The sequence below is a fragment of the Danio aesculapii genome, chromosome 8, assembly GCF_903798145.1.
Source record: "Danio aesculapii chromosome 8, fDanAes4.1, whole genome shotgun sequence".
Classification (NCBI taxonomy): Eukaryota; Metazoa; Chordata; class Actinopteri; order Cypriniformes; family Danionidae; genus Danio; species Danio aesculapii.
This window is the reverse complement of record NC_079442.1, coordinates 4,139,063-4,165,188: the sequence shown is the minus strand read 5'-3', so window position 1 is coordinate 4,165,188 and position 26,126 is coordinate 4,139,063. Positions and strand designations below refer to the sequence as shown.

Below are 26,126 nucleotides of genomic sequence, written 5' to 3'. Positions count from 1 at the left end.
GGCGGGATTAAACAAGATGATTAGACATTAAAAAAAGCGAGCGATTGCTCCATATTTTAAATTTCTGTCCAGAGAGGTCATGTTTTGATCCTCGATTGGTTTCATGCAGTCAAGTGATGCGATTTCGCAGGTCAGAGTTCACCAAGCTTGAACTTTGCACCGCAGCAACCTGCAAAACTCGACGCATGACCTTGCGTTTCCGGTCTGACGCATTCGCGTGCGTATGAATGGAAGTCTATGGGAGGAAAAGTCAAGTGTGACCGCAGCTTTAAGGTGCGGTCACACTTGACTTTTCCTCCCATAGACTTCCATTCATACGCACGCGAATGCGTCAGACCGGAAACGCGGGGTCATGCGTTAAGTTTCGCAGGTTGCTGCGGTGCAAAGTTCAAGCTTGGTGAACTCTAACCTGCGAAATCGCATCACTTGACTGCGTGAGACCAATCGAGGATCAAAACACGACCTCTCTGGGCAAAAATGTAAAACATGGAGCAATCGCTCGCTTTTTTAAATGTCTAATCATCTTGTTTAATCCCGCCCCTTTTCGCAGCGCCGCACGACAGAATTTCGCACACACACAGCCCAGTGTGACCGTAGCTTTAGTCCTGTTTACCTGCACCCGTATTTGTTGGCATTCACACCTGAAAATAATCCAGTTAACAGCACCGCCACTCAATCGCCAAACAATATGATTGACAAGTCTACAAACCAATGAGTTGGCGACTAACAGAAGTAGCAACCAATGCCAGTGAAGCGTGGGCGGGTCTAATGTGTTTCTCTATTTAACTTTGAAACATAATATTAGCTTACTAGTTTTAAACCGACGGCTACAGACTAGTTCTCCGTCTGCAACTAAACGTTAATATCAGCAGGTTTGTCGAGAACTGCAGGTAAATGACACAAAAATTTTATCAATTACATGAGTTGTCAACAAACAGACATATTATGGTATAGTTTACATACATATCTTTTAACATTATGTTTTAAAATGGCGCCTGAAGTATGTTTTGCATACGTAATGTAATAACACTAAAGCAGTTAATAACTATCGCCCGCACTTCTGTGTCTGTTAAAGGGTCTCTGGAAAATGTATTTATTTTACACGTCGCTGATTTTGTGCGTCCTCTGCGCATGTCACTTGACCAAAGCCACCTGTGACGAGCTTTTGACCGCAGAAGATGCTGAGTTTTGCAAGTAAGACTTTTTTTTTTCTATTGTAGACCCGTAGCCAGAAGGGGTTCTGGTGGTTCGAAAGACCCACCCCTCCACAGACAAAAGTGCAGTATGCCATTTTGTGTGGACATAGACATAAGCTCTAAATCAAATTTAATTAATGTTTTCTAAAATAGCAAAATATGGGTAAAAATAATGTGTTCTAAACATTGTAATAAATACACAAAAAATGTAAGGAATTTTACTTAAATCTTGACAAATCCAGACGTGCAAAAAAAGGAGATGCGAAGATTTGAGGTAGAGTAAGTTCATGGCAGGATGACCAGACCTATAAACACTTTTTCAATCCAATTGCATTGTGAGGACACACAATAGGACCCATTAATCATGTAAAAGAGGTTTTGAGAAAGAAACAAACAAACATGTGCTTGCATTTTTTTTTATTATAATTATTAAAAATGATGTTGTAATTCTGCAACAGTGGGCTTTACAGGGCATGTTTTTTTTTTTTTCAAATATTTATCAAGTTATATGTAATGGTGCAAAGAAATTTTAAGAGTATTTCTGATAATATTTTTTTCTTCTAGAGAAAAACTTATTTGTTTTATTTTGGCTAGAATAAAAGCAGTTTTTTATTATTATTTTTTACCATTTTAAGGTCAATATTATCCCTCTTAAGCAATACATTTTTATTGTCTACAAAACAAACTATTATATTTCCCTTAAACAGAAATTGGGGGGGGAAAACCATACAAGGGGGTTATAATTCTGATAATTCAAAGGGGTTATAATTCTGACCTGAACTGTATTATGTATGTGTTCATTCAGCTTTCCTCTGAGTTCTGGAATAGGGTTAATTTCCAAACCATATTTTCCGAGCTGAACTGATTTGAGAAGTCTGGCTTGTAGGCCGGTGTGGGATGTGTAGGACTCCCTCAGAGCTCTGAGTCACGGATGCTCAAGCAGCAGGTCCCACTCAAAAAACAAAAACCCACACAGCAAGTCGTACAACCCTAACTAGTTCAACTTTCAGTGCATTCATTGGCTATTCATGACCTTCTATTTAGTAATTGAATAATGATGCATGGAGTGTTACAGGCAGCTTGATTTATTCCTGTACCTGTGCGTTTACTCTTTAGGGGAGGGTTAAAGGTATTTTACCCTGATCTGGTTGTCGACAAATGCTTGATCGTCCCTCAGAGGATCAGAGAGAAGATCAGTATGGAGTGGGGATCACCTGAAGTACTCCTGCCACATGCTGAGGAGGTAAGATAAGTTCCCTTCATGACCTCATGCTGACCTTTCCTATCTTGGTTGTCAGCATTTAGCGGTTTAGCCAGTGATTGCTGAAAAAAACAGCATATGTATGCAAGGTATGTTTTGATGCTGGTCTTGCTAGTTTCAATGCTGGTCTCAGTGCTAGTCTTGCTGGTTTTGATGCTGGTCTTCCTGGTTTTGTTGCTGATCTCGATGCTAGTCTTGATGGTTTTGATGCTGGTCTCGATGCTAGTCTTGATGGTTTTGATGCTGGTCTTCCTGGTTTTGATGCTGGTCTCGATGTTAGTCTTGATGATTTTGATGCTAGTCTTCCTGGTTTTAATGCTGGTCTCGATGCTAGTCTTGATGGTTTTGATGCTGGTCTCGATGCTAGTCTTGATGATTTTGATGCTGGTCTTCCTGGTTTTGATGCTGGTCTCGATGCTAGTCTTGCTGGTTTTAATGCTGGTCTTGCTGGTTTCAATGCTGGTCTTACTGACCAATAAGTCTAGCATTGAGACCAGCACTAAAAACCAGCAAAACCAGTATTGAGACCAGCATACCAGCATCAAAAAACAGCGTATGCCAGTAAGCTGTTTTGATGCTGGTCTTGCTGTTCTCAAAGCTGGTCTTGCTGATTTCAATGCTGGTCTTGATGGTTTCAATGCTGGTCTTGATGGTGGTCTTGCTGGTCTCATAGCTGGTCAAGACAAGTCCAGTATTGAAAACGAGCAAGAACAGTATTGAAACCAGTAAGACCAGCATCAAGACCAGCAAGGCCAACATACCAGCATCAAAAGATATTTTTATTTTCAGCAGTAATTTAACTAAAAAGCTTGAAAGACTCTACAGGAAAACCAATCTCACTGTACACAGGGACATGTATGCAAATCACATTCATCACTATAAAGACTCTATTTCTGCAGCTAAATCCACATACTATTCCAGTTTAATCAGTTGCAATGAAGGCAATTCTAAAGCCCTCTTTTCTCTCTTTACAAACATAACAAAACCCTCTATCTCACTTCCTCCAAACCTATATACAGTGGATTTCTGTAACAACTTAGCTTCATTTTTCTCTTCAAAAATTGAACACATCTATCAGCAAATTCTGTCCACTTCTGTTTTGAATCCATCTGTCCAGGTCATATTCACCCCCCCTCATTCATTCTCAGAATTTGTTCTACCCTCAGTAACTGAAATATGTAGTCTTATTCTTAAATCCAAACCATCTACCTGCAGGCTAGACCCCCTACCTACTACTCTTATAAAGGCCATACTCCCTTCCCTGTCTCCTCTCATCACTGACATAATTCACTCCTCTCTCACCACTGGTATTGTTCCTTCCTCTCTCAAAGTTGCTGCTGTTACTCCAATTTTAAAGAAACCTGGTTTAGATCCCAATAACCTCAATAACTTTCGTCCTATTTCAAACCTACCATTCATCTCTAAAATTCTTGAAAAAACTGTCGCTGCTCAACTTCACACCCATCTTTCCTGTAATAACTTATATGAACAATTCCAGTCTGGTTTTCGCCCACTACATAGCACAGAAACAGCTTTACTCAAAATCACTAATGACCTCCTCCTAGCAGCAGACTCTGGTTCACTATCCATTCTTCTTTTGCTTGATCTAAGTGCGGCTTTTGACACAATCTCACATAACATTCTTCTGGACAGGCTCGCCTCAATTGGCATTGGGAACACACCTCTCAGTTGGTTTCATTCATACCTCTCAGGTCGCACTCAGTTCATTCAATTAAAGTCTTTCACCTCATCATCAGTCCCTGTCACTACTGGTGTGCCCCAGGGTTCAGTTTTGGGTCCGCTGCTATTTATCATCTATCTTCTTCCACTTGGTTATATTTTCCGTAAACACCAAATTCATTTTCATTGCTACGCAGATGACACCCAGCTCTACCTATCAACCAAACCCAACCACAAACTCCCACCTTCATCCCTTACTAACTGCTTTGCAGACATCAAATCCTGGTTCACCTCAAACTTCCTGAAATTAAATGACAATAAAACTGAACTTCTACTTATAGGTACACAATCCACTTTAAATAAATCACATAGCTTTTCCATTCCCACAGATGATTCTGTCATTACCCCCTCCCTTCAGGTTAAGAGCCTGGGGGTCATCTTCGATAGCACCCTTTCATTCACTGCACATGTTAATAATGTCACCCGATCCGCTTATTTCCACCTTCGAAATATAAATCGTTTACGTCCGTCCCTCACACCTCATTCAGCTGCCATTCTTGTTCATAGTTTAGTCACATCCCGTTTAGATTACTGTAATTCCCTTCTGTTTGGCCTCCCTAAAAAAACTCTTCATAAATTACAACTGGTACAAAACGCTGCAGCCCGTATTATCACAAAAACCCCCTCTATCTGTCACATCACACCCATTCTACAGCAGCTTCACTGGCTTCCCATCTCTTTTAGAATTAATTATAAAATACTTCTTCTCACTTTTAAAGCCATCCACAATCTCGCTCCTCCATACCTTGCTGATCTTGTTCATATCGCCACACCTTCTCGAACACTCAGGTCTTCTTCTTCCATTCACCTCACTGTTCCCTCTGTCCGCCTTGTCACCATGGGGAACAGAGCCTTCAGCCACTCTGCTCCTCAGCTTTGGAATTCACTTCCTCCTGATCTCCGTAATTTAGACTCTCTTTCACAATTTAAATCCAAACTCAAAACACATCTGTTTAGAACAGCTTATACTCTTTAACCCGACTGCATTTTTAAAAAAGTTTGTATTGTATTTTATTGATTTTATTGTGTTTTTATTTGAACTGATTGTTCTAGCTGCTCTGTACGGTGACCTTGAGTGTCATGAAAGGCGCCTTAAATAAAATGCATTATTATTATTATTATTATTAAAATACAGTTATATTAATAATAATAATTTTATATATATATATATATATATATATATATATATACATACATACATACATACATACATACATACATACATACATACATACATACATACATACATACATACATACATACATACATACATACATACATACATACATACATACATACACACACATATATATATATATATATATATATATATATATATATATATATACATATACACAGTTAACCTGCTATACAGGTTTCTTTGCAAAATGGTGATGTGTATGTGTACAAAACATGCTTAATGAAGTATATTAAGTGTTTGTGTTGTTTCAAAGTCCTTAGAGGGTAGGCATTTACTCTTCTAATCCTTGTAGGGTTGGTTCATCTTCCATTCAGACTAGATAATACAATCTTGTTGATTGGGTGTAATAAAAACATTAAAAATTATATCTATATCATGATATACAAATTAAATGTTAAATTAAATTTTTTTTGGTTTGAAAGTTTTGGGGGTTTCTTTGAACATCCTTTCACATCACATTTTGTGCATCGCATGTGTTGCTGTTATGCTTTGTCTCCAGAAGATGGGGCAAGTGATCCATAAGTAATACAGTGTGAGCTGAAATGATCTTGCGTTACAGAGAGAGTTTGACACACTCGTCTTATGTGATCAGTTTTGACATCTTTTTACTTTGCCTTCAGGCTTTTATAGTGTTTACATTTATGTTGCTTATATTTTTAAGGTTATCGATTGGTTGTATCGAAGGTTATTAATGGTTTCCATTGTGGCACTGGTTCGCAAAAACTAAAACGAAGACACACACACAGATACACATACAGAGAGATACTATCTATGACAGTCTATGTAATCTAAATATAACAAAAATATGCAATGTTTTACATTTATTCATTTATTTATTAAAGCAGACGCTTTTTATTCAAAGGATGATAAAAGAAGCACTTCAATTTTAGTTTGTTTTTGGTTTGAATTGTGATTATTTTGCTTGCACCACTGGCAGATGCTTTTTTTTTTTTTTTTTTTTAATAGATTCTACTTGTTTTAAGAAAACAAGACGACAAACTTGACTTATTTTTATGATTAAAAGAGCATAATTTTTATGGGGCGGTTCATTCCGCTGTGGGGACCCCTGATGAATAAAGGGACTAAGTCAAAGGAAAATGAATGAATAATTTTTATGCCAAAAGTGCTTCTTGTTTTAGGAATTTTAAGATATTTGGGCTAGAAACAACACAAAACCTCTAAGTAAGATAGGCAGTTTTTGCAGAGTTAAAATCACTAGAGATCAGCAATATGTAGATGCCACCCCAAGTCTAGTATTAATTAATTAATTAATTAATTAATTTATTAATTAATTAATTTATCCTTGTAACAGAGTGTTTGTATGAAGTACCTGGTGCATATAGAGAGGAAAGAGTGTATTTCCTACAGGTGGTCTGTTCAATATGTTATTATATATTAGTTAATTTTAGCATATGTTACTTTTTAAATGAACGCATAATCTGTTGTACATGTGTGCAGTCTCAGAAAAACCGGTTTCAACATTCCTGATCATATTAAAATATATGTCATTACATTTTATCTTTACGTTAAACTCCATTATAATTTACATTTGGACTTTCTAATTTGTCCTAACTGGCCAGATTTGTCCTAATTTGTCCTCTAATTTGAGTCTAACCTTAAAATTGCTTTCTTTCTAAATAAAGCAGACTCATGCTGTATTTAATGAAACTACTTCAATAATAATCATTATAATAATAATTGACACAGAAACGCCAACTGACCCAGACAGGACTCAAACCAGCGACCTTCTTGCTGTGAGGCCACAGTGCCAACTACGGAGCCATGGTGCCTCTCTAAAAGAGCTTTGAGAATTTTCCTAATTAAAGCTCTACAAAGTCTTCTGTAGTTGCATTGTGTAATGAAACCGACAGAATAATAAATAATTTACACCCTTTGCAAACTGTCAATCTGGGCTTATTGGAAATGAAATTCTTAAAGGAACACATTAAATTACAAATTCAATTCAATTCAATTCAATTCAATTAAATAACAAATTTTACAAGTCTTCCAGAGTTAAACAATATACTTTTTTTTAATACATTCAGCCATTTTTTTGTTCTGGCTAAGTCACTTTAAGTTTAGCTTAGCATAATGAGTTGAATAGGATTAGACCATTAGCATTTAATTAAAATCAAAACAGAGTTCTGATTATTTTGATATTTAAAGTCTTCTGTAGTTGCATTGTGTAATAATAATAATAAAAAAAAAAAGAAAAACACAATTTTCTGGGTCAGACCTGGGCATTTTACGGTCCACGGGCCACATGTGGCCCACTGGACTTTGATTGATCTGCATGAAGTATTTATTCATTTATTTATTCATCTTAAGAAATGTGTATTTTAGGCAAATACATCAATTAAATAAAAATAATATTAATTTATTATTAAATTAAATTAATAATTATAATTAAATATATTACATATATTTTATATTATAAAATATAAAAAAACATTTTTAAATATCATTTTACTATGCAGTTCAATTTAGTAATTGTCTTTTTGGAGCTCCTAATTTGTCCCAATATTAGAGTGTAACTTAAAATAGCTTTCTTTCTTATTTAAAGCAAGCTTATACTGTAATAAAACTAATAATAATAACAACAACAACAACAACAACAATAATAATAGTAATAATAATAATATTTATAATAATAATAATAATAATCATCATCATCATCATAAAAAATTGGCTTCTTTATAATCTTTGGAAAGGCAAGTTTTAAGCAAATACATAAATCAAATCTGAAAAAAAATACATTTTGGAAATAATCTTGTTTACTCAGTGAAATATGTTTGAATATTCTTCTTTTTACAATGAAGTTCAACTTAGTACTACAGATTGTCTTAGAAAGGTGACTGCTTTCAAAGTAAGAGATGCTCTCAGTATTGCTGAAGCGCCGATAGACAGCTGCCATCTCAGACAAACTTTGCTAGATTAGTTGTGTTCGAGTTTTAGCGCAGCGACGCTCCGGGACTCATTCTGCTCGAAACTTGAAATCAAATCAACGGCAGCAGAGAAAAAGCAGCCGTATCTGTAAATTGGAAAGCAAAATTGAAAGCCGCTTCAATTTTCGGAGCTAGTTTATAAATTCCATAGCTAAGCAGTCTGGCTGGAAGATGATCTATCGCCCTCACGTCTCCCAAACCCCAATTGATGTATGGTCGTATTATCTATTATGCTGTCCTACATGATTCTCTTTTATTGCTGGACTTGGGTGTCAGACAGCAAAACGGATTACACGTGAGATCAAATCAATACCAACTTTATTTACCGGCCTTTCAAATGCAATTCCCCCTTTTGTGCTTCTCTGATAAAAACATACGGCAGCTGGGAGGTCTGGTCTGCGAATGGGAGGAGGTTTTTTTTTTTTTTTTTTCTGAGAGCCTTGACCCTGCCAATCCACACTTCATCAGCACGGAAATGAGAGGCCAAGTGGCGACGCAGCGGTCACTGGTTGTCGCTTTTACCCCCGCGGTGACACCCACCTCATTACCCTGCTGAAGGCATGCTGGGTAATTGAAACAGAGCAAAATGGGCAGCGGTCCAGCACGTCCGCCTCTCAGTGGGCTTTCATTACCCAAAACAAAAGCAAAGGGTCATGCTAAACAACAGATTTCCCTCAAAGTAATGGCTCAACCCTCAGCTTGACTTGACTTGATTTTCACTTGAATATTTTAATGTTTTTTTATTGTGCGACTGCGGTCGAAATGTCTTCTGAAGTCATAACGCTTCCATCAAAAGTAATGTGTTTAGGTGCCATTTGCATATATAGCAGGGGTGTCAGAATCATTTTCATTGAGGGCCACTTCAGCGTTATGGCTGCCCTCAAAGGGTCAGTTATAACTGTAAGACTATATAAATGTTACTAGTGCTTAACATATTGTTTCCTTATATATATATATATATATATATATATATATATATATATATATATATATATATATATATATATATATATATATATATATATATATATATACACACAACCCCAAATCAGAAAAAGTTGGGACAGTATGGAAAACGCAAATAAAAAAGAAAGCAGTGATTAATAATGTGACTTTTGTATTTAATTGCAGACAATATGAACACAAAATATTTAATGTTTCATCTGGTCGACTTGATTTCATTTGTTCCTCGAAGAAAGATAGGAAGACATTTGGATATTTCACCCTCAACAGTGCAGAACATCATTAAAAGATTCAAGGAATCTGGAGGGATTTCAGTGCATAAAGGACAAGAGCGTGAGCCTAAGCTGAACAACCGTCAGTGTTTCCTCCTAGGATTTTTTTTTTTCCAGCTGTGGCGGCAGACTCTGTTGGGCCCAGATCTACCAACTACCTTTGCCGTTATTTTATTGACAAAGGTCTAAGTGCAGTATTACAAGTCGAGATTGCGATACGAGTGTGTGAATCTCTGTGCACAACTTATTGCGCGCCCTCAAATATACGCTGATCAAGTGCAGATTTTCTTGTGTGCTCTCAAATAAACACTGCTGAAGTGCGATTTAGTGCGTTTATGTAACAAGTATGTCTCCAACATTTATTAGATTTGCTAGTAATATTTATGAATGTCTCCAATAGACCTACAGAGCGGTATTAATGCAATGACTTTATCTTCTTTCACTTTACTTCAGGACGCATGCAGAGCCATAGACCTTTATTTATAAATGAAGTAAAATTATGGAAACTGTATTCATCATAACTGAAAGCTACGTCGTGTTTGCTGACCTCACACATCCCGCACCTGTCAGTCAGTCAGTCAGCATGTCACTTTAAACAGTTTAACAAATAACGCACAGCACTACTACGATTACAGAAAAGTTTGTGCTGTTATAATTCACTTATCTTTTAATATGTTTTGTTGCGATTATCACCCGCTATTAAAAAAACGAATGCTGAATGTTTTGAATGAGAAGCTGTAATGTAGCCGTGGCGGGATGAATTTTGGTGTGGTGCCCCGTCATGGAAGAATGAATGTAGCAAAAACCATGACCGTGATCTGCGATCCCTCAGGCGGCGATGCATCAAGAATCCTAATTCATCTTTAAGTGATGTCACCTTGTAGGCTCAGGACTACTTTGGCAAACTTTTGTCAAGTACCACAATACATAGTTACATTCACAAGTGCTAGTTAAAACCGCACTGTGCCAAAAGCAAGCCCTATGTTAACAGTGTCCAGAAGACTTCCCTGGGATGGACCATCACACAGTGGAAACGTGTACTGTGGTCAGAAGAATCAGTATTTCAGGTATTTTTTTTGAGTGAAATGGACGCCATGTGCTTCAGACTAAAGAAGAGGATCATCCAGAATGTTACCAGCAACAAGTCCAAAAGCCAGAGTCTATCATGGTATGAGGTTGTGTCAGTGCCCTTGGCAAAGGTAACTTGCACTTCTGTGTGCCTGGCTGCGGAGGAAGAGGATACAGCTACTTGACTGGCCTGTTTGCAGCCCCGTATGTCTCCGATATAAAGTGTGTGGTGCATTTTTTTTTCACCCCATACTGTTGCCCACCTTAAGACTTGTTTGCAGGAAGAATGCAACAAAATTACACCAGAAACACTTCATCACTTGGTGTCTTTAGTACCTAAACGTTTAATTAAATGTTGTGAAAAGGAATGGCAAAGTGGTAAATGCTTTCTTGTTCTAACGTTTTTTGAAATGTTCATATCTATCTATCTATCTATCTATCTATCTATCTATCTATCTATCTATCTATCTATCTATCTATCTATCTATCTATCTATCTATCTATCTATCTATCTATCTATCTATCTATCTATCTATCTATCTATCTATCTATCTATCTATCTATCTATCTATCTATCTATCTATCTATCTATCTATCTATCTATCTATCTATCTATCTATCTATCTATCTATCTACGTTCTCTAAAAGTTTTGTGGTGGAGTTGAGGGTACAAATGACATTAGAGTCTGTTGGTGTAATAGCCTACCTCTTCACTGTTGCGCACTTTGAAATTTGGATCTAGCTCTGTTATTATCAGGTATATTGTTGACTGTCAAAAGCTCTCATAATTCAAATTATTTTAATCTTAGGTCATTATGGAGATAATATCATCTTTGTCTGGCACTTTTGAATGCGGTGTGAAAAATAGTTTGTTTATATGGTTAATGAACTTGGACTGTTTTACCACTTGTTTTCTTTTTTTTTTTTTTTTATGTGCGAAAACTGGCAACATTTTTAATTTGGATCTAGCATGCCATATTTTTGTGAAAAGAAAAGGAAATGCCGCCACAAGTAGGTTTTGGCCACTGGCTTTTGTCAAGGTAATTTTAACTCCGTTACTCATTTAATGGCATCATATTGTGGTTAGTGTGTCGACATATACTGTAGTGCTCATGGTGACCCGAGTTCGATTCCCCGGCTCAAGGTCCATTGCCAATTCTTCCCCTTTATTTACTCTCCACACATTCCTGTCTAAACCCTCCACAAATAAAGGGGAAAAACCCTTAAACTATATAAATATATTATGCATTTAATCAGGGGCATTCTGAAGGAACAGAATTGGATTAAACCCTTTAATTCATACGCATTACTTTTACATTTATTTATTTATTTATTTATTTATTAAATAAACTTTTGAATAAATGTCATATGAAATTACATGGACCCATTTTGGCCTATCCGTTTCAACTTGCCCTATTCATACTAGATCAAAAAAGTATCTGAATTTCCTATAACATGTTAATGTTTAATGTGCTTTTAAATAATATTATGACTGCCGTTAGAGCCAGTTAAACTGATATACTGTTAAACAAAGTACAGTAAAAATCTTTAACCAGGTTAAGAGTAAGTTTTCTTAATATGCTTTGTGCAACTAAGGTACAATGTGTACATGTTATCACTTCAAAAAATTAGTGTATCAACACTATAAATGAATAAAATAGGGTAGTTTATTGTAAAATTTCTCTAACAGGTTTCTACCTTGTTTTAATTTTGCCAACCACAGCTGATGTGTTTTATTTCATAGATATTACAGATTTATTATTATTATTATCATCATTATCATCATCATATTTTTACAGTGTAGAACTGTTGTAATTATTGTTATATTACTGTTATTGAATTAAACCCCTTGATTTACATGGGTTAATTTTACAGTGACTTATTTTTTTAAGCACTAATCTGGGAGGAGCATAATTCAAATTGGTTTCAAAACATCATTTGCGTTTTGGAGACGAATAAAAGTCAAACGAAATGACATAGGAATGAATACCTCAATTTCTTAAAACATGGTAAAATTAATTATAACTGCCATTAGAGCCAGCTAAACTGTAATGCATGTAAAAAATTGGCCTTTTTTTTTTTTTTTTTGGTAAAAACTGCAACCTGATTAATGGTAAGTTCCTTAAATATGTTTTGTTTGTGTAACTAAAGTACAATGTGTAGATGTTATGGTGAAATAGGGTAGTTTATCATTAAATTAAGACATTTCTTTTACTCTAAATGTCTAGCAAGCACAGTAGATTTTTAATTTGTATTTTTTTTTACCATAAACTTTACAGATTGTTTCTTTTTTTACAGTGTAAATCTGTTATAATGCCATTTTGGAACAGCTACTCTCACATGTACGAAAGGAAGTCCAAATAAGCGGTCTTTAATAAGTGTGATTTATTATGTATGGAATATTTTTCGGTTCCTCTTGTGATGATACCACATGTTCTCAGTTTGGAGAACAGACCATTGGCAGCATTCTGTGTACCAACACTTGTGTTGTAACGCTTGTGCCATTTTCCAGACCCACAAATATCCTCCATTTATATACAGTACATCATCCGAATGATTTCTTATCTTTCGCTTTTTGCCACAGTGTTAATTATTGCAAAGCTGCAGTTATGTAACCGGTTATAATTTGTGGTTTTGGCTTTGTGTACTTAACAAGATCCATATGAGCTGATGTAGTCATATTTTGCTACACTTATATTTAATAATTATATATATTTCATAAATTGTATATACAGCAATTATATAAATTTGTACCTGTTTACAAAACTCCAACTAAACACTTTCCAGTGTTAGAAGATTTGATCTGTTCAGTCAAAACTCATTCAAGTGTATAGATATGAAGAGCAGGATTTGTTTTAGATTTTTTTCACAATCCAAACCAGTTTAAGTTTCTTTCTTCTGTTGAAGACAAAAGGAGATATTTTAAAAAATGTTGAAAATGTAAACATGCCATAGAAGTCAGTGGCTACCATTTACCAACATTCAGAATACCTTATTTCGTGCTCAAGAGAAGTTCATAAAGGTCTGAAATCACTTTAGGGTGAGATATGTTTGCTTTATAAGATGGTGTTGCTTTTCAATTAGGAGAGCCATACCCATCTATTATGTAATAAGCATGTCATGATTTTGCCAAGTACGATGCCATCCTGGATTAACATCTAAATTGATCATCACTTTTGTTGGAAAATGTAATCCCTACCTCTTAACCCAAAAATAACTCTAAATTATTCCCAATATCAGAGGGGAATAATAGTTGGAGAACAATCATGTAGAAGTGCACAAACCTAACTGTAAGCCTAAACTTAACATATACGGTAAACATATGTCTTAATTCTGATTGGCTGATTGGAATGTTGTTCCAGGATCAACAAAGATGTTAATCCAGGAAGATGTCCTACTTGGTGAAATCAGGTTGGCGTACAGTATGTAATAACCATGGACTAATATGGTAATTTATCTAAGGGTGTTTTTACACCTGCCTTATGTAATTCGGTTGAATCGCATTAGAGTTTGTTTTCCCTTTTGGTGCGGTTTGTTTGGGCAAGTGTGAATGTAGCAATCACACTTGAGTGGGCACCAAAAGCGGACCAAAAAAGCTCCCTGAAGAGGTGGTCTCGGTACGCTTTCAAGGTAAAAACGATCGGTTAGTTTGTGGGGAGAACATGATCTGAATTAGAACAGACCTAACCGCTAATCCAGCTGCCATAGTCCAATGCACTGTCCCATTTTATGGGGTGTGGAGGAAAGTATTTGTTGACAGCGTTTTCAACAATTTTAAACCGAGAGAGAGAGTCTAATCGCGCTGCTCGTCTAAAGTAATCCACAATTTGGTCTTGATGGTGAATCTCCCCCAGAAATGACAGTGACTCTTTGTGTGCGTTTGAGTAGTTGGGATCATGTGATGTGCAGTTGACAGGACGGTCTGTACCTTGTGTTCGTTTCATGCAGATTACAATTAATTTAATTTAAAGTATTGTTGAAACATATGCAATAAATATTTGTATTATTAAATAAAGGTGGTTCATTCCGCTCTGGTGACCCCTAATAAATAAGGGACTAAGCTGAAGGTCTGGTCTGGTCTGAGCTGCTCCCCTGGAGAATCGTCAGTCTATATCGTATAATGATTGGCTCCTGTACTAGTAGGCGGGGCTTCATTCGCCATATTGGCTGTTACACTGTTCCCCATTCAAAACTCTTCAAGTGACGCGTCTTGTGTATTCTATAGACCTTTTTCTTGGCTGCTGCATGGAGGGTGCCATAGCGACCAGCGTCTTCCCGTAGAATGCTAAGAAGTTCCGTTCACAGCGTTTACAACCGGTAATTTGCGCTCCGAAAATGGGTTTCAATAGCGTTTTGAGTGGATTACGGCGTGTTTTTGTGACACACAACTTTGAAAGGTGTGTATTAAAGCCGTTATAATTCGTCAGATGTGATTTAAGCGCGAGAGAAAAACGTTCTCCTAGTTCACGTGTCTGCCATCAGAAATACATTGTGTGTGTGCGTGTGTTTCTCTGGCCTTTCAGCTGTAAGCTCAGCGGCTCTTCAACACACGCAATACTTCACTGCATTATAGAGCAAACCAGATGACTGGCATGAAACTTAACAGATCTGTAAGTCATGCAATTTACAAAAATGACCAATAAAAGTCTGTTACTGATACTCTGCTGGCTGATTCGCATGTTCATTCTAATCGTGAGCCGTTTATGTTTCATTTAGTGTGTTGTATTCACCACTGTTTGTTTTTCTGTCATTTCAAAATGTCAATTTATTTTCACTTTGTCACGGTTATTAAATCAGTGTGCTAGTGGGACAGTACAGGTGACTTTAGCGATGACGAGGCTTCATTTAAACAGTAGAAGATGCCGTCTGACAGGTCTGATCCTATTTGATCACATTTTTTTAAATGATCAGTCTAGGCTTGTGCCGGTATTCGGTAATGCGATAAATCACGGTAATGAATATGCACGATATTGTTATCGCGGGCACTTCAAAATACCGTGAAAAATAATAGATCCGAATTTATATTCTTAGAACGCGCCTTAGCTTATTTTCCATCAACCGCTTGAAGAAACACTGCGTATATGCTGCACAGAACTGATGCGCACTCTGATGTAAACAATCCCTGCATGTAGAAGCACTGTGTGCACACAGCGCGCGCCGCCGCTGCCACCGCACTATAATCCTCACACGAAGAAGAAGCATGGCGGAAGGAGGAACGCTGCCGACAATTTATCCCCCTTCAAAAAAAAAAAGTCAGAGGTTTGGAAATATTTTGGGTTCCAAAAAAATGCAGAGGGATTGCTGATCAAAGACGGTTTCCCTTTGCACATTCACTTTGATATAATTGCTCAAGTTTACTTATATTGTGTATTGTTTTATTTATATTTATTTGTATTTAAATGTTTGAAGTACTTTTAGTTAATTAAAAAGTTATTAAAGTTACTAAGTTGACGAAACTGAAGTTTGTGTTTTTTTTTACCTGTTTCTCTAGTAAAATTACAATATCGTGATAATACCGTATACCGTGATAAAAGCTCAATCAATTAATCGCAGCATGAAAATGTGATACCGGCACATGCCTAGATCAGTCCAGGAGGTGGCGCTGATCGACAACAGTATCAGTTTAAAGAAGATAAATGCAGGTAAAATAGATAAACTATCGTTTCAAAGCTGTCCAAATGTGACTGTTTACACGCATCAGCTGCCGACCGGAAGTTCTTGGCATTCTCCTTGCGCATACACGCAAAGCATAATGGGTAATTTTGCGTTCCAAGAAAAAGGTCCATAGTCTATAATATTGTGCAACCTCTACTACCTGGTATAGAAACCAAAACGTTTGTATTGCTTTTTCAATGCTAACTAATTTTGACAATATGATAATTTGAAAAGTCCTGTGCCATTGGAACGATCACACATTTTTTTTTTACGTTAGGGAAGTTTCATAAACTAGTTTCGAGAGGAACACGTGATATGATCAACTTCAGCTGATCCTCATCACTAATCATTAGCTAGCCTATCGGAGCACTCCAAAACTACTTTATATGTATTCTAGCTAAACTTCATTCCCTATCTCTGTTTTCGGAACCACCCCCCCCCCCCCCAACCCCCCCTATCCTTCCCTTATCCCTCCTCCTCTTTGATCGGGCAACACGGTGGCTCAGTGATTAGCACTGTTGCCTCGCAGCAAGAGGGCCACAGGTTCAAGGCCCATTCGAACCAGTTGGCACTTCCTGCGCGGAGTTTGCATGTTCTCCCTGTGTTTGCGTGGGTTTTCTCCGGGTCCTCCGGTTTCCTCCCACAGTTCAAAAACATGTACATAAGTGAATCAGAATACAGTCACAAGCACCCAGCGTATACATGCCTAACCAACCAGTATCACCCATTAGCCAGAAGCAACATTCGAGAAACACCTGATCTCATGTCCCTCCTAATGCTCATTATCCAGGCGGGAACCTTGGGCTCATCTATCTCCGAGCTCAGGGTTCTCTCCCGGGACAGCATGCCAAACCTGCTTTAATAGTTGAGCATTATCTAAGTGTGAACTCTTGAAAACGTATTCGCGAAGCTGCTTTTGGCAAAGAGCGTCTTGTGATCTCAAACATGCGGCATGCTCTCAAAGATATCCACAAGTGTAGATGTTTATTTAAACCTGCATAATCTTGTATTTTGGATGAACGTTCAATCTGGCACACGTCATTTGCTGATCGAGAGGTATTTTTTCGCATTACAGGAAAACTTCCGAACTCGTCAACTTCATTTCCCCAAGGTCTGATCAAGTGGCATTCTAGGACGTGACTTATTCCTCCCAAAAAAAATCACGTTAACTTTTTAGACTCTCTCTCTCTCCCCTCCCCTCCTCAGCAGTCTCTTTGGCACCGGGAAGCAGCGCCTGTGGTTCATATGGGGACTTCTACTGTTTTATTCGGTGCTTAAGAGAGATGAGCATGAGGTTTCTAAACCATTACAGTGATTAGAAAGCGCCTGGATGTGATCTCCTGAGCTAGCTTACTGCGCCGCTAATATCTCTCTTTCTCCCGCTCGCTCTGTGAGAGTGATTTTATACGCTGTGCTTAAGAGCGCGCGTGGGGGCGTCGAGAGAGGATTTCAATGTGAACCATCCCCTCCCTACTTCCTGCTTTTTTTGGCTTATTTCGGCGAAGCTCTCTGTTCTTTTCTGTGAGCTGCCTGTAATGACGACAGGGGCGGCATCTTCATTGCTAAGCCTGGCAGTGCCCACGGCTGCTAGTCGTCTCAGTGCAGCGCTGCCCACTCACCCACGCTAGCCTTGGCACTAGCGCGCTGTAGCGCCGTGCTATCCGGCATCCGAAGGTGGGGTTCCTTTCCGGAAGACCCTGAGTGTCTTTCCCTGGGAAAACCCACTCGTCCACCCATGCAGGATTCCTGAAAGGTCTTTCGCTGTTGGGCCTCTTGAAAGATGGAGGAAGAGAGGGGGTTTCGAGTTTGCTTTTTATACTCACAGTGGGCGAAGCGCTTTAATTTGTCTGTCTTCAAGAGGGAAGGGCTACAGATAATTCATGGAACTGCTGTAAGTGTAGTTTTTACCAATGCCTTGCATTTTCGGTACACTCAAACAGGTTGTCACCAGGGCTGTTCATTTAATTTAAAATTTTTTGTTGTTGTCATTCACTCATTCATTCATTCATTTTCTTTTCGGCTTAGTCCCTTTATTAATCAGGGGTCGCCACAGCGGATTGAACCACCAACTTATCCTGCACATTTTACGCAGCAGATGCCCTTCCAGCCACAACCCATCTCTGGGAAATGTTGTTGTCATATTAACGTGTTTTTTTTTTATTTTTTACTATTTAATTATTTAATTATTATAATAATTAATTTAATAATTATTTAATTATTATTATTTTTTAATCACAGTTAATGACTGAAACAATAGTTGGATGCTTTTCACAGCCAATATTTATATTGATTATTATTATTATTATTATTATTATTATTATTATTATTATTATTATTATTATTATTATTATTACTAATTATTATTATTATTATTATACATTTTTATTTGTTTTTTATTTATATTTTATTATTATATATTTTTGCACTATTGAATAAATCTTCATAACTAAAACAAAATTGGTTTTATGTGAGTCAAACTTGGACACAATTTTTTTTATTCAAGCACTTATTCACAATCCTTTTATAAGGGGTCGTCACAGTGGAATGAACCGCCAATTACTCTGGCGTAAGTTTTATGTGGCAGAAGCATTCAATTCATTAATTTTTCACTAGGGCTGATAAGTTGAACCTTTTTTTTTTTGTCAAATTAACATTGTTAAATAACAGTTAATGATGAAATTTATAGTTTGATGTTTTTCACAGCCAATATTAATATTGGTTTTTGCTCTTTTTCTTAGATTTTCTTCTCAGCTGTTGAATAAATCTTTGAAACTAAACAAAAATGGCCCAAAATTGTTTATTTGTGGGTTAAACACACACACAAAGTTCATCTTTTATCAGGGGTCACCGCAGTGGAGTGAACCGCCAATTACTCTGGCGTAAGTTTTACATAGCGGAAGCCCTTCCAGCCATTTTTTTCATTCATTAATTTTTCACTGTTAAACACAATTTAGTTAAACACATTTCTTGTTTTTAGTCAGATTAAAGTTTTTAAGTCTCAGTTAATGACGTAAATCATAGTTAGATGTTCTTCACAGCCAATATTAATATTGGTTTTTATTCTTAGTTTTTTCTGCACTGTTGAATAAATCTTTAAAACACAACAAAACTTTACCAAAAAATTGGCTTTATGTGGGTCAAACACACACACACACACACACACACACACACACACACACACACACACACACGCGTGCACAGTTTTTTTTTTAACACTCATTCAATATCCTTTTATCAGAAGTTGCCACAGTGGAATGAACCACCAATTACTTTGGCATAAATGTTACGCGACGGAAGCCCTTCCAGACATTTTTTTTTCATTCATTCATTCCTTCATTAATTAATTCATTCATTCATTCATTTTTTTTACTAGTAGTGTTAATTTAGGTAAATCCTTTTTTTTGACAATTTAGTTTATTTTTTATTATCTAATCTTAGTTAATGACATTATAGTTGGATGTTTTTCACAGCCAATATTAATATTGGTTTTTATTCTTTATTCTTAGAATTTTTTTTTCTTCACTGTTGAATAAATCTTTAAAACTCAACAAAAATTGACCAAAAATAGGTTTTATGTGGGACACACACACACACACACACACGCGCACACACACACACACACACACACTTATTTTTAAGCACCCCTTCACTATCCTTCTTTTATCAGGGGTTTCCACAGTGGAATAAACCACCAATTACTCTCGCATAAGTTTCATTTTTAATTACTATTTTATTATTATTATTATTATTATTATTATTATTATTCTAGGTAAAATTTCTCATGTTTCTATATTGTTATATACCAATTTATTTCTATAATATGAAGCAAAAAAAATCCACATGTAGTAAATAAAAACATTAATTTATATTTTTATTACAATTAAAGACAAATATTCAAACAAACCAAAGGATATTTTGAAATGTATTTTTTATATCATGTAAATGTAAAGCTCTTCTTAATGAGTTAAGCAAACCACGTTTTTCTGAAAGCCAGTGAACCACATTTTCAATATATTTTTTATAACTTTCTTTATTGTTTTTTTAACCATTTAAACACAATGACTTAAACATTTCGACAAAAACATTTACACAACAATTGATAAAAAGATGCCATATACAAACAATACGTAAAGTAAAATAATAATTGTTAAATTCAGTAAGTCAATAATAATAAAAAATAAAAGAAAATACGAAACGATCATCTTTGATATTTATTTTTTTTCTTTTGTCTTGATTTGATTGAATGTCCTTTCATAGCAAATTATCTGCAACTTCTGCAACATTCATTCGTTAATTTTCCTTGTGCTTAGTCCCTGATTTATCAGGGTTGCCACAGTGGAATGAACCGCCAATTACTCTGACATATGTTTTACATGGCAGATGCCCTTTTAGTTGCATCCTTCTTGCTGTGAGGTGACAGTTCTAACCACTGAGCCACCGTGCCGCCTGCAACATAATTTATTTATTAATTAACTTTTCTAAATGACTGTGACTCTCTGGGTGTGGCTAGTTCTGTGTAACGGATTGAAACTGAGCCAATTCTTGCATTCCAAAACACCACACTATGAATGAAAGAAGGTCACCGTTGTATGTTTAATAGTAAATCTGCCATAACCAGGTGGGCGTCTCGGGCCGTGTAGGATTACAGGCTCTCATTCAGGAGAGACACCAGGTTTCTCTCTTTCTCCCCAGCGGATCTGTTTGTCATGATAACAAGCATATTGCTTTGACACTGGACCTCATTTATACAGTCATCATCGGGCGCTCTTACACAATGCCTGTGAATCACACCGGGGATCTGACACTGCCAACATCTGCTGCTGTACTCTTTACTAGAGGCGAAGGATGGATATGAATATTCAGCTTGAGCGGTGAGAGAGGCAGTAAGCCACATAATCCTGGTTTCCACACACTCGTCGGATGATTTACATGTTGTATAAGGGCTCTCAGACTCGTGAATGTACAGATTCCATAGCGAGGTTTGGGAAGTGTATAGCCTGCGGGTTCAGTGTGCACTGAGATGAGTCCTGCGAGGGCCCGCCAGCCTATGAACTTTGACCTGCTGGATGAATTATACGTCTCCATCTGCACATCTTTGGCCTTGTGGCCTTTTCCTTGTTTCATTATATTTCTGTCTTGTTTTACCTTGCTTTATTTCTTTTACACTGTTAAAAAGAAGAAAATCTGTAAATGTTTATGGTATAAAAAACAGCCAGTATTTTTACTATTTAATTTTAAATATTTAATTTCTAGTTTTTACTGTAAACAACTGTATTTAATGAATTTATAATTAGAGCGACACAGTATATCGTTTCAGCATCGATATCACAATGTGCGGATCTACAATAGTCATATCGCTGGATCTGCAATGTCATGTTGGGATTGATACAACATGACTTCGTAATAGTATGAAAGTCTGTGTACTGAAAGATTCCAAGTAAATTAAAAACATTTTGGGCACGACCAATGACAAAGTTTGCCACTTTAACAAATATGAATTGTTTAATTATTCAGTTAAAAGATTCAGTGCTCTATTTTAACGATCTAGGTGCAAAGTCTAAAGCGCCTGGTGCAAAAGCATTAAGGGATCGTCCGAATTCACTTTAGCTATTTTAAAGATGGAAAAATAGTTGCGTCACGTCATGGTGCATTTGCTATTTACATTGTGGACTTTGTAAGTGGAAAAACTGAACACTTCACTAGCGAGAAAACAGTTAAACAGAGCATCTGCAGCGCGATGATAAAGAATGAGCCTCCTCCATTCAGCCTCCATTTTCTCTTTATTTTACTTTTACTCTTCACTTTACTCCTTTACTTTCGTGGATAAGAAAACCGTGTTGTATGCACTCCACTGAAGACATCCATTAGCCTACATATTTATTTTCGCTTAAACGCAAAGATTTGTTTCAAAACTATTTCTAAATTCGGTTCTAATTTCCGGCAAATGAATAAATGAACAATAATAACGAAGTGTGGTCAAACAACTGAGTTATACCCAAACACGCGTCCTATTCTTATACCCGATATGGTGATTCAGACGTCTCCGAAACCGACAGATGGACAAATCTAAACTTGTTTTTATTAAAACAAATATAAATTTGCATATAATAAATAAACTGCTAGTAATAACAATACAAATTGTAATGAATAAACTGAAAAAAATCCTGCATAGGTGCATAACTAACGCACTCTGTGCTGGACTTTAGACCAGCTTTTACTTGGTGAATGGCGAATTCTATTTCAGTTTCTCAAAATAGCAACACGCCAACAATGTGCCTTAACACACCTCCTTTCTCGAACAGAAAACTCATCAGTCTACAAAGTGGTGCAAATGGATTTGCTTTTAAAACAATGTGGAGCAAAACATGAAAATCAGGGTTGTGCTGGTCTGAAAGTAGCAACAGATCGCTTTATACACATCTTGCGCCTTATTGTGCCAGGTGTATGATAGGGCCCAATACAGCAGTTTTTTTTTTTTTTTTTTTTGTTTAAACATTTGATGATTGACTTTCTGAGCTCAGTACTGTTAGACCACCAAAAACCACGAAGCACTAGTTATTTTATTTTTATCTGTGCTTTAATTTTTGTATGTTTTTGTATCTTTTATGCAGTCATTACAGAAATACAGAAAATTGCAACGTAATTTTTTTTTTTTAATATCTTGCAGCCCTATTTATAATGTTAAAACACCAATGTTTTGAAGTACGAGGAAAATGCTAATATATTGTGGGTATATTCACACATATATTCACACAACTATGAAACACTGTTACGGTAGCGCGCATAAATTTAAAGAAATGGATTAAAAATTTATCAACATTAGATGTAAAATAAAACTCGAATGTAAATAACTAATGGAAATAAGCTAAGGGGTGGCATGGTGGCTCAGTGGTTAGCACTGTCACCTCACAGCAAGAAGGTCACTTGTTCGAGTTCCAGCTGGGCCAGTTGGCATTTCTGTGTGGAGTTTGCATGCTCTCCCCTTGTTGGTGTGGGTTTCCTCCGGGTGCTCCGGTTTCCCCCACAGTCCAAACACATGCACTGTAGGTGAATTGAATAAACTAAATTGGCTGTAGTGTATGAGTGCTTGTCTGTGTATGAGCGTGTATAGGAGTTTCCCTGTACTGGGTCGTGGCTGGAAAGGCACCCACTGTGTAAAATATATGCTGGAGTAGTTGGCGGATCAGTCCACTGTGGCGACCTCTGATAAATAAGGGACTAAGCCAAAGGAAAATGAATAAATTAATTCTGGGAGAAGTCAATTTACGATTATTTGCGTAAATATAAACATATAAAACCGTTTTTATTAACGAAAGATACCGTTACAGATTTTTACTTCCACATTTTTCCTTTTTTTTATTTTTTATTTATTTATTTTTTAAGGTACATTAGGTACACCTGTCCAATTGCAAAATTTCCAATTCCAAACGCAATTTTTTAATCAGCCAATCACATGGCAGCGACTCAATGCACTTAGGCATGTAGACATGGTCAAGACGATCTGCTGCAGTTCAAACTGAGCATCAGAATAGGGAAGAAAGGCGATTTAAGTGACTTTGAATGTGGCATGGTTGTAGGTGCCAGACGGGCTGGTCTGAGTATTTCAGAAACTGTTGATCTACTGGGATTTTCACGCAACCATCTCTAGGGTTTACAGAGAATGGTCCGACAAAGAGGAAATATATCCAGTGAGCGGCAGTTCTGTGGGCCCATTAGTACCCAGTAGCAATGTTATATATATCAAATCTGGTAAATTCTTTTTCAGTGCTTGTAGCCGTTGACTTTAACTACAACTTCAGTCAAAAATCTACATCTTGGATTTCCTGAGTATGAATTATCAGCTACTGTTCATTTTCAGTGAACTCCTCCTTTAAGAAATATATGTGGAGTAAAAGTGAGTATGAAATTTGATCACTATACACCATTATGTTTTCAGAATAAGATGGTATTTGAATCACTCTAAAATTGTACAAGTACCTTTGAAAAGTTCAACTCAACTATTGCTGTCGTTAAGTACACCAAATTGCAAAGCATTCTGCAATGTAAATTTAGGAAAACTTTTTTAATAGTGTAATTGAGACATTTTAAGTAATACTCAAATATTTTCATCTAAGACTGTGTATATACACAGAATATGCTGTAATTGTATTAGGCCACACCTCCTGCTTTTAATTTGACTATTTGCCAGTTATCCGACAGATCTCACTAGTTGTCTTGAGCTCCTACATCAGCTTTCAAATGAGTAGTGCGCTCTAATTTAAACGATGTATCTTTGATTAAAATTCATTACGGCGTGCTACTCCACATTCATTTAGATTTCAGATTTACATCAAACCTATAAAGAAAAAAAAGCATGCCATCAACAGAGTGTTAAAGTACTTTCGTTGAACTCTTCCTTTAAGAAAAAGCTGTAAGTGAGTATAACACTTGATCACTATACACCGTTATGTTTTCAGAATAAGATGGTCTTTAGATCATTCTGAAATTGTACAATTACATTAGTAAAGTTCATATAACTCAACTAATGCTGTCTTTATTGTAAAATATTCTGCAATGTAATTAAGTGCATTTTTAATAATGCAATTAATACAATCATCTAACATAAAGGTAAGTATTTTCAACTGTTCATCCGTATACATTTCCTTTTAAAGCCACTTCAAGAGTTCACACTTAGCTGATGATTAATTATAAGCTTGTTTGGCATGCTGTCCCGGGAGAGAGCCCTGAGCTCATAAGATCCTCGAGCCCGGGGCTCCCTCCCGTTGCAAGGCGAGAAGGGAGTTTGAGCTCAGGTAGATCTCGAGAACTCCCCCACTGTAATAACCAATGAACAGCCAGTGATTGCTCTTGAGAGATAACCATTTACTAGGAGCATGTCTATAGTGCCGGTTTGGATTAGTCAATTAACTTATGTTGCATGTTTTTTGGATGGTGGGAGGAAACCAGAGAACCCGGGGGAAACCCACGTGAGCACTGGGAGAAAATGTGAACTCCGCACAGAAATGTCTGCTGGTTTGGTAAAGCCTAGAACCAGAGACATTCTTGCTGTAAGGCAACAGTGCTAACCACTGGGCCACAGTGTCAACTATCTAGAAAGAAGGAGGAGTAGGGGTGGATGGGGGGATTCTTCAAAACGAAGATAGCGGTGGTACGTAACCCAGGGTATTTGTAGTAGCTTAGGAGTCGTCTGATTGGTGCATTGAGAATTGGATAATGCGGATCCAGCCACTAGCAATCATAAGCACGTGATCCTCTCGAAACTTGTTTATAACTAAACTTCACATAGTGTATGCTATAAATGTATTAGGCCACACCTCCCACTTTTAATTTGACTACTTGCTAATTATCTGACAGATCTTACTAGTTATCCGTCTTTAAGCTCCTACATCAGCTTTCAATGAGTAGTGCGCTCTAAACTATGTATCTTTTATTAAGAGTCTTCATCATGGCATGATACTCCACATTCATTTAGATTTCAGATTTACATCAAAACCTACAGTAGAGAGAGAGACCGAAAAAAGCATGCCATCAACAGAGAGAGGGAAAGACAAACAGAGAGGAGAAGGTATGGCAGACGCTTTTGGAAAAGACGGAATTACATCGACTTACAGCATTAATCTCTCGTTTGTCACTTACAAATCTCATTAAAGTCGAGATTCTACTTTGTGCCTTTTGCCTACATTGACAGATATTTTAAAGTTCAAAGATGCAATAATCCACCGGGCCCAGGAATATGCCTTTTGCCGCAGAGGATGCCAGGATAAACATACAGAAATTAAATTTCTATTTATACGGAGCCTGGAAACTGCCGCCGCCGAGCGCTTG

General features: G+C 36.8%; 1 protein-coding gene across 1 annotated transcript in view; it reads left to right on the top strand.

The window, feature by feature from the left end:
* The first annotated feature begins 826 nt into the window (after window positions 1-826).
* LOC130233141 (phosphatidylethanolamine-binding protein 4) overlaps window positions 827-26,126 on the top strand; it is a 190,774-nt gene continuing 165,474 nt past the window's right edge. The window contains exons 1-3 of the mRNA XM_056463039.1: window positions 827-890; window positions 1,076-1,194; window positions 2,313-2,439. Of these exons, the coding sequence (XP_056319014.1) occupies window positions 1,088-1,194; window positions 2,313-2,439 (234 nt within the window). The 5' untranslated portion in view covers window positions 827-890; window positions 1,076-1,087. The remainder of the gene's footprint in view (window positions 891-1,075; window positions 1,195-2,312; window positions 2,440-26,126) is intronic.